Genomic DNA, 10,562 nt, shown 5'->3' on the forward strand with positions numbered 1-10,562 from the left:
TTTTTTTTATTCACTATTAGCTGTGTTGCTTGGGTAGACACATGCACAATACATCATCAATCAGCATATTTTGATGTGTTCAATGACACGCACATACGTGTGCCTACCCAAAACAACAACATACTGATATAGTTCATCTTCAAACAGCTAAAATAATGCATAAGGCTAAAAATAACCAATTAGCTAAAAATGTCATCCAATACTTCTCTACAAGAGAGGAGAAATATGATCTCAGGGAAGAAGTACATTTGAAACACTTATATGCTAGGACTACGTTAAAAAGCCATAGCATTTCAGTATGTGGAATCAAACTATGGAATGGATTGAGTAAGACCCTCAAACAATGCACAACGATGAGCCAATTCAAGAAACAATACAAGCAGTTGATGTTTGCTAAATACAAGGATGAAGAGTCTTGAACCAGTCATGATGTGCTATATATATATCACTATATTGACACTTACTATGGTACCCATTATGGCATTGGATGCTCATATCACCTCGTACTTCGGTACAGGACAAAAAATTAAAAAAAACGTAAACTATATTAGGAAAGCAGGAAGTGAACAAATGTAACAGTTACTGATTGTAAAAGTACCAGATGGAGGGGTAGGATTTAATAAGCTTTGCTTCTTCCTACTCCTTTTGGACATGTGGAACTGTGAACTGATTATGTGATGCATTCAATTGTAATCTGTTGCATGTTCAAATGAAATAAAACCATTACCATTACCATTGCCAGACACTGGTTACTTAAAAATATGTGTAAAAAGTACATTGAATTGTTCACTTAGAGTTGTGATGTAAATCCAACCAACTGTCGATCTTTGATCAAGTTTAAAAAAATCAATAAAATGCGTTTAATGATAAGGATAAAAAATAGCATTTGTGTCTTTGCTCATCTCAGCGTTCACACACATCCAGCCTGTGCTCAATTGCAACAAACATTTCACATTCCGTCTAGCCAAACAAGTGTTCATTGGAGCATCACACGAAGGGCCCTTCACTCGGAAATACTTGGACATATATCCACATATATATATTACATACGTAGCGTATGTCGGAGAGTGACTAATGGGCTGTTTCAACATGTTAATAGAGCAGATGACACCTTTCATTAGCGCAGTGACTAATGGCGGAACAACAAGCCCTACGTTCATCGCCCATCGTTTCCCTGACGCGGTCGCCACATTGAGCCGCTACAATCCAATATATGATTCATTTATTTCACACTTAATGATACATGGCTAGACAACTGTACACATTATATCAAACTAACAAAAATAAAGAAATACATAGTTTAAACGCGAGAAGCGCAAATGGCAATCGAACATATGAAAGTTACACTGTAAAAATGCAGTTCTTACAATTGTCATACAACCAGACATTGTTATTATTCATATACTGTACATTTCCATTCATTCTAAATCGTCCTAGGACGGATGTTCGATCCCTTGTCAAATGCGGCTGAAGAGAGAGATGTCGACTGGTCGTAATGACAGCGTTTATGGCATGATTATAGTCACCATGAGCGAGGAGGTCATATCAAATTCCTGGCTACGGATCTGCTTCAAATAACACAAATAAGTCAACACTTTATTTTCGCCATACAGGTCTTTGCATCGGATTAACCTCTCCCTGTTTGTGAAACATTAGTTCAAACATTATGGCATTGTCAGAATTGATACGATTCAAATACCAAGTAGCTGGCTGTTACAAAATACATAATACACCCTCGGAAACACAAAAATTTGTAATGATTACTACTGAAGCAACAGACAGAAGTTTGTCAAACAGAGATCTGCATTTACTGTACTACAAACTAAATAGACTTTATGTCACAAAGCCAATTCAAAGATCCACAATGAGTGTTGCAATTGAGCCCTTATGTTCTCTGAGAAGTAGCCAAACTGAAAACATGTATCATAACTAACCATAACACCCCCCCCCCCCCCCCACCACCACCACCACCAACATCGCCACCCATCCTTATTCACATAGAAACAAACTCTACCGGCATATACATCCACCCCAAAATATCTCTGCGTCGGAGTCTGCAATGATACATATTTAAATGAAAATATATTTATATAATTTGTGGATTTTTCACAGTAGTTTGTACTGCACTGTACCTTTTTGTCCATCTATTTATGCCTACATTATTGTCACCTTGAGGGAGTCTATTGAGTCACTTCAGAGCGAGTGCGCCTTCTTTTTTTGTCGAGAAAAATGTCTCTGGGATTTCGTTCTGTAATCTCCGCCATCTTTTGCATGTTAAGTACTAGTGTGCGTGTCTTCCATCTCTGCCGGCCGACGATTTAAGGACTGATTAGTCCCCAAGATGGATTGGTTTTTTTTCCCCCAAATGACAACACGGCACACGGCTTGGAGAGAATGCAAAAAACATTTGCTTTGGCACAGATTTACATTGTAGCAATGTCCGTTCCTTGATCTCCTCGGCCATGAGTGTTACTACAAACACAAGTGGCCCACTGTGGTAATCCTTGGCTCAGTACACCACCATGGGCGAGTCTTTGTGTTTGTGTGTTGCCGTGTCTCTTCTATCCTGTCTCCTGGTGTCAAAGTCAATGCACTCTAGTGTCTAATCATTCCCAGCATAAACCCAACATGAATCCCCTCTCTGTCCGCCAGCGCCATTCTCTCACTTTTAGATCTGAGTCTCCTGGACATTTTCCTTCGAGCTCCCCTTAAAAAGAAGAGGCTCCATTTGGGGGTTCTGGTTCTGTCCCATGAAACCTTTAATGGATCCGTGGAGGCCCATGGTGGGCATCGGGAGAGACATGGGCAGAGGTGGGGACATAGAGCTTGGGTTGGTGTTGGTGCCATTTCCTGAAGATGGGAGCAGATTGGAAGTGGAGATGGGGACAGGGGTACAGGAGATGGGGATTTCCTGGCCTGGGTGGTTCTTGAGCATGCCTCCTGGTCCCATTCCCTCACTACCGATACTCAGCCCCATCACGTTGTTGTTGTAGTGATGGGTCTTGTAGTAATGGTTCAGGGTATCTGATCGTCCGATGTTGGGAAGGTTAACTATTTCCGGATGATGTATCCTTAGGGATCCCTCGCCGCCACCGCCGGTATTCATTGTAGACCCGCCCGAGATACCACTACCCGCTCCGGCTCCAATCTCATCCTCCACGTTGACGATCTCGATGGCTCTGGCCGGGCCGTGGTGCTTGTGCAGCTGGTGTTGCTTGCGGAGCTTATAGAAGACCACCAACATTACAGCGGCCATAAACGTAATGGCCACAAAGCAGCCAATGATGATCTTGGTGGTTTTCATGACATCATCCAGGCCCGGAATGTTAGTTACGTCAATGATGGACACAGTCACCGCGTTCTCAGTGGCTCTATTGGCTCGTGGCGACAGTGAGGAGAGAGACGAGAGAGAAGGCGATATGGTGACGCCGTCCAACCCTCTATCAACGGTTGGATTAGGGAAATCTATGAAGGTCTCGTTAATGTACTGCATTGCTGAGTTCTTATCATCGCCTCCTCCCACCGTCTCGACCGTCTCCACGGTGACGGTGGTGAAATAGCTGTAGCTGTTGCTTGGGTCTGAAGCGGACACGTTGAGCACGGCGGTGGCGGTGGTGTTGCCAGCGGAGTTGGTCACCATGCAAGTGTACTGCCCGGTGTCCTGCACGGTCACGTTGGTGAAGTTGAGCGTTCCGTCGTGGAGCACGGAGATCCTCACGCGGTACGATCCGTGAGTCATCAGAGTGCCGTTTGGAGTGAACCAGTTGACGGAGGTCATGGAGGTTCCCGTGCGGCATTTCAGCTCCGCCGCCATGCCCTCTGTGACGTTGAGGTCAGTGGGCGGCTCCACGATGACGGGGGCGTAGCAAGTGAAATGGCTCTGGTCCAGTTCGCCGATGTACTTGCCCTTCAGACCCGGGGGCGCATGGCATCGGGCACAACACGTGGTGTTGCTCGGAACCGTTTCTTTAAGCCACCAGCTCAGCCACAGAACATCGCAGTTGCACACCCAGGGGTTGTGGTTGAGGTGCACCCTCTCCAACTGGTGCAACGGCGTGAAGAGGTCGTGGGGCAGCGAATGAAGCGAATTGTGGGAAAGGTTAAGCTCCTCCAAGTTTTTTAGGTCGTCAAAAGCGTTGCGCTCAATAACCGACACTCTGGAGTGCATGAGCCACAGCTTGCGAAGCGACACCAGGCCCTGGAAGGATCCAGGACGGACTATCCCCAACTGGTTCCCGGACAACTCCAACTCCTCCAGCCGTACAAGCGGGGTGAGGTTCGGGATGTCTTTCAAGCCGCACATGCCCAGATTCAAGAATCGCAAGTTGACCAGACCTTCGAAGGCCGCCTCTGAGATAAAATCCAGTTTCCTAAGTTCCCCGAGATCGAGACGACGTAACGAGGGAACGCGGTGAAAGGCGAACGCTGGCAGTGTCTCGATGGGGTTGTTCCGTAGCCATAACTCCCTTAGCTTGCTGAGGTACTCAAAGGCCTGCGACGGTACCACGGTGAGACGGTTGTCGAAGAGCTCCAGCGTGTTGAGGTTTGGCAGTCCATTGAATGCTCCCACCTCGATCTGCCGGATGTGGTTCTTGGAGAGCTGGAGGATTTCCAAATGCCGCAGGTGCTTAAAGGTGTCAGACTTTATCACCTGGAAACAAAAACACGGTGGCATGTTTGTAGCACCTGCTGTCCAAACACGTGCCATGAACACAAATGTGACGATCCGCTCACCTGAATGGTGTTCTCTTGGAGATTGAGGTATCTTGTGTTTTCCGAAATACTGTCCGGGACTTGATCTAGACTTTTCCTTGTACAGATGACACGGCTCGCTTGATTGGAGCAGCTACAGGGGACGGGGCAGGGGGGTGCTGCCTCTGTCAGCTCAGGTCCATGGTTGTGGAACCACAACAAAAGGTGGACCAACCAGAGGAGGGGGGAAGGGGTAGAGGGGCTGGTCACCATGACAACACGCATGGCAACTGAGTCATGACCCACCCCTACTGCTGTATGATGCTGATAAATCACCTCCAAATAGGAGAATTTAAGTGCTTGCCTTCATGTTCATATTTGATGCTCTTTTGCTGTTTTTCCCGATCAACTAGACTGCTCAATAATTTAGAAGAAGGGTGTAATGTTATATTAAAAGACTCTATCATTAATACATTCTTATTTTGCTTGGCTCATGCTTCTTTGACTGCTAAGCGCCTTGTTCTTCCTTACATGTCATTTTCACAAAGCATGTCTTTTTTTGGTTCCCATGACAATTAGTAGTGTAAAAATTATATTTGGGAGGGGATTTTGTCCCTGGAAGCCTCCTCTTCTCTGCAGAGGTTGTTTGTTTCTTCTCACTGTGGAGGGAAGGGGAGGGGGAAGAAGAAAGAAAATGAGAAGGAAAGGAGGTCAAGTAATGCACAGTGCAGTAGCTTTGAGATATTAGCCTAACACATTCATGCAAGGATGCCCAGGACGGAATTTAATTATGAAAATATTACAACGTCCTGTTGCGGGAGACAACCAAGGTCAGGCTTTGAGTTGTAAAGAAGTCGCTCCCAAATTGTGGCCTGTAGTACAACTGGGTGAGTCAGCTGCCATTTTCTTGACGTTGAACTTAATGTTGAGGTCATCGTCTGAAAATGGCCACAAAATTCGGAAAAAAAGGGCACTCGTTTGGAAGCAGTAGCACAAGTAGTACATCCATACCGATGGAAGGGTTATTTTGGAGTTAACGAGAATAGAAACAAAGTCGATGCATAGATTCACGCAATCTAGCTAACAAATGGTATCCTTATGCAGTACTTTGACAACTAAGCTATCCAGGGATTATTACGGACGGACGGACGGACGGATGGATTTCCTTTATTGTCAATGCACAATAACACAGCAGTGAAATTGCCAACAAAATGTCTTTGCCTAGCTCCCGTAATAATAGAAAATAATAATAACAATGTGGAGAATAAACAGATGACATCAAATATTCATTTGTACACATAATTTAGAATAAATAATAATAATTTAAAGTTTTACACCATATAAGTTTTCCACATACTGGCTGCATGTGTTGCGTGTAATAAGCAACACACAATTAAGCAAACATGAAAGCAGCCATTGTGAACAAGAAGCAGGGTGATATGCATTTATAGCCAAATGATGTCCTTGGTTGAGAGGGTGTCGCACACCTTTGCCTGCAAGCATCAGCAGACTCACTAAATTTAGAAAGGCTACGATAGACAAAAAACGCTCTATTGTTTTCTTACATCATAAAGATCTCCATCTTATGCCGAATGTATGATAGATATATTTTGCCGTTTAACAAACAACAGTGCTTTTTTCCCCCCCTCCCCAAATGCTCCAATGGCAGTGTTTAGCATTTCCTCTCCTATGCAGCAACGATGCATGGGCTCCTAGAAACACGGTTGCTGTGGCAACCTGCTCACTCACCATCTTGTGTTTTTTACTGTCCAGTGCCCCATTCCACATTATTATGTTAGCTGCAGCTTGATGGGCATTTGTTGCTCTCAAGCACCACTATTTGAAATATCAATATATCTTTAATATCACGGTATAAAGTATGTCGGAAAATTGCAGAGAAACTGGAAGAACCCAAGGATGAAAGATTGAGGGGAGGAGAGGGAATGGGGGGGTATGAATCATAATGTCTACAAGGTTAGCATCAGTCTTTATGAAAAACCATAGCTCTGAGAACTCTTAAGGAAGCTATTACGGAAACTCATGAGGGAGTGTGTGCGTGCTAAAAATAGTCTTTTTTTTAGATGCTCTGCACATCCCACAGACTTTCTCACACCCTCATACAGCAGGCACACATACTGTATTATCCATAACCATCCCCGATGTCAACAACAACATATAAGTGATATACAAATATGGCTGCATTTCTGGCAACTATTCTTAAATATGACAAAGATTTCATTGAAAAGTGAGCACACGGCTTTGTTCATATTCCCTCTCCATTAATGCAATTAAACATCTTAAATCCTATTTCCGCAGCAGCCAAAATGGCCGAAATGTAGGTCTGAAACATTATTTGCGAAATGCGCTACCACGCATGAGGTTTATGTACACGATATGGCAAGCTGGTGGTTTCTTTGCACGGCCTCAAGGGAGCAAAAAGACAATCTGTACACATGTTAAAGACCACACAAGGTAACAAACACTACACTGTGCTGCAAGAGCGAGACCTTGACTCTGAAAGCCTTGACATGCCATCTTCAATCTCTCCACCATATGGGGCGAGTTAAACCTCAGGAGATGCTCTTCAGGTAATAGAATACTATACACTGACTGATTCCGAAGCGTGATAGGAAATCAGGACGTTGCTCGTGTTTTTATGAATTTTAACGTCCCTCAAAGCTCAAAGGTGTTCTTTACTTTTTTTTTAATCTTTGTTGCTCTTTGGTGTCGAGAGCAGATTGCAACAATGTCGGTATTGATTATTCGATCAGGCCTGAGAGAGCGCTCAGTCGTGAAAAGACAAATTAGCTGCAAGCTGCTGACCAATTGCTACAAACCAATCACGCCGTGATTGTATCAAGCTTTTCCACAACACAGTCGTTAAGGTTTATGAAGAGGCAAAAATGGTGGACTTGTTTTCAGAGAGGGGGGGTTAAAAGACAAAAAAAAAAAGGGGGGAGTCTACGGTGGGGGTGTTAAGTCCACACAAGGCCCTGGGTGAGATGATGGTGTGCATGAACACAAAGCCACACAGGTGCAACAGGGCCAACATCATCTACTGTAACTATGACAACACTAGATTGATTTAGGACGTGGGAATCAGGGTAGGCGATAAAAATAATGGCGCTTCATGCCAAATACTTTCATCAAATGTCAAGTGGATTTTGTATCACATGAAAAATGCACAGAGTGGACCAACGTACAGTCTCTTTCTGCATGATATGTCCCACAATTGAACAGAATGGCCTTATTCATCTATGCAGCTGCGCTCACTATACGGCGCACCTTCCCTCTGGAACGCAATTGAAATTCTGAATAGGCCTAATTCTGCACATGCTGCATTACTAAATGGATTGCACCCATTCCTGCTTAATGACAACTGCACCAAGCCGTGTCTTTTAAGGCAGTGTGCTTACATAATGCATCCGCTTCGTATTTAACCTGACTCTTTTCTTTTATGCGTATTAATTATTCATCGAGCCTAAATTGGCATCTATGTTTTCAGCATGTGCACAATTTCCCCACCTGATAATCGTCACCGGGTGTACATTTTTGGGGGGGAAATCAACTGCAATCACGGCGCCGGCCATTTCATCCTTATACACCTGCACAAACAACATGCACTTACCTCAATGTTGCGGCGTACAAGCTCGATGTTTTCCCTCAACAGCCCCCATCAGCAGTCGCTTGTCTCTCTTTTCTCTGCCTCACACACACACACACACACAGACACACACACACTCACACACACAAAATGGATTGGCTTGTTTCCCGAGATGAGAGCTGCCCTCTTCTTGTTCTTCTTGTCGGTTATTCCGCAGCGCCAACGCAACGCGGGGGTCTTCACGGTGGCGACGATGATGGCAGTTTACAGATGAACACAATCCACATAGACACGCATACTCTCCATAAAGAGTTGAAGGAGAGAGACCCGATCCGGGGGGGGGGGCAGTTTAAAGGCCACAGGCAGACAATGATGTTGCTATGATCACATTAGATTGAAGGGGACGAGGATGCATGCGCGCGTCTGGTCATCCTTGGAGAAGGCGCGCATGCAGGCTGCGCACAAGAGCTTTTTTTTTCGTCTTTACGCACATTCCGCATGTCGCCGCTCTCTGAATCGCACTAAGAGGAGCTAAGATGTAGCTCTCATGGCTACACCTGCAGTCATGGAGCCATTGAAGCACTTCATCCACATGACTTGTCCTGTTAAAGAGAGCATGTTGTCACATATTCCGGTCACATGACTCAGCAGCATCAACACAGCAGGGATGGATAGTAGTTCTCAATGTTGCACGTAGTTTAAGGTTATAATGGTTACAAATAAAATACCAAAGATGAAAAGGACCATTAAACCCTTAATAGGTATAACTAATGTACTTTTTATTTTTAGAATGTACTGTATAAATATGAAAATAAACTTGTACTTCCTGTACACTGTACAGTACACCTTGTCAAGCGGCAATACAATACAAATGAAACTATGTTTACACAGCTGTCTTTCCTACTGGTAGCGTCACGGTGTGGCACCATCGGGACTGCAGTTCATTGAGAGAAACTTTGCAACATGATAAGGAACTCAAAGGCACCTCCAAGATGATCAAGGGCCTTAATGAGGAAACTGAAGGCCTGGATTCAACTGAGTGAAAAAAAATTGAGGAGCACAATCACCCAATGGTGCCATCATGGATGACTGGACCCGTAACAACCTGTGCAGTTCTGGTGAATTCCATGTCCAAGAGGATTAAGGCGGTGATAGATACAATTTGGACATGTTGACTGTTTTCACTCATGTTGCCAGCTATTTAGACAATAATGGCTGCCTGATGAGTCATTTTCATTCATTCATTCATTCATTCATTCATTCATTCTCTCCCGTTTATTCTCACGAGGGTCGCGGGGATGCTGGTGCCTATGGGGGTACACCCTGGACTGGTGGCCAGCCAATCCGGAGAAAAACCCACGCATGCACGGGGAGAACATGCAAACTCTACACCAGGGGTCGGCAACCTTTACTATGAAAAGAGCCATTTTACCCAATGCCCACTGAAGAAAAATAGCCTGGAGCCGCAAAACATATAGTATGTTTAAAACAACATTGGAGGGAATTTGGGGGTATCAAAGTAGTTCAGGTAAGAAAAGACGAGTTGGAGTACTCTTGCTAGTTTTGGAGATAAACTTACATAAATGTATGTGTAAACTACTGTAAACGTAAAAACAAGTTCCCATGCCGCTGTTTTTAAATTATCTCAAATTTATTTTTTAGATTTGTAGGTAAGTATTACTTGTTTTCCTTAATGTACTGAACTGGATAGCAGTCAGAACTCACTCAGGATGCATTCATGGTCTCAGACAAAGTTGGATTTTTTAAAACTCATTACAAAAGACGTGCATTTTCCCCACTCGGGTGTTAAAAATATTCAAGCATCGCAAAGGGAGCCACAATAAAGAGGCTGAAGAGCCACATGCGGCTCTGGAGCCGCAGGTTGCTGACCCCTGCTCTACACAGATGGCTGTGGGTGGAATTGAACTCGGGTCTCCTAGCTGTGAGGCCTGTGTGCTAAACACTCCATCCGCCGTGCAGTCCGACCACATTCATTCATTTTCTACCGCTTATCCACACAAGAGTTGCAGGGGTGCTGGAGCCTATCCCAGCTGTCTTGGGGCGAGAGGCGGGGTACATCCAGGACTGGTGGCCAGCCAATCACAGGGCATATATAGACAAACAACCATTCACACTCACATTCATACCTATGGACAATTTGGAGTGGCCAATTAACCTAGCATGTTTTTGGAGTACCTGTATACAAACTCCACACAGGGGGTGGAATTGAACTCGGGTTTCCTAGCTGTGAGGCCTGTGTGCCAAC

At 44.6% G+C, this 10,562-nt stretch overlaps 1 protein-coding gene across 1 annotated transcript; it reads right to left on the bottom strand.

Annotated features, from left to right (window-relative positions):
* Positions 1 to 1,207: 1,207 nt before the first annotated feature.
* On the bottom strand, positions 1,208 to 8,751 carry lrrc4bb (leucine rich repeat containing 4Bb). The gene is made up of 3 exons (XM_078788719.1): positions 8,321 to 8,751; positions 4,735 to 5,351; positions 1,208 to 4,651 (listed from the first exon to the last, which is right to left on the bottom strand). The coding sequence occupies exons 2-3, from the start codon at positions 4,975 to 4,977 to the stop codon at positions 2,669 to 2,671; spliced, it is 2,226 nt and encodes a 741-aa protein (XP_078644845.1). The 5' UTR covers positions 4,978 to 5,351; positions 8,321 to 8,751; the 3' UTR covers positions 1,208 to 2,668.
* Between the last annotated feature and the right edge of the window lie 1,811 nt (positions 8,752 to 10,562).

This window comes from Doryrhamphus excisus, unplaced genomic scaffold (assembly GCF_037039965.1).
Source record: "Doryrhamphus excisus strain RoL-2023G ecotype Guam unplaced genomic scaffold, RoL_Dexc_Guam_v1.1 HiC_scaffold_24, whole genome shotgun sequence".
Lineage (NCBI taxonomy): Eukaryota > Metazoa > Chordata > Actinopteri > Syngnathiformes > Syngnathidae > Doryrhamphus > Doryrhamphus excisus.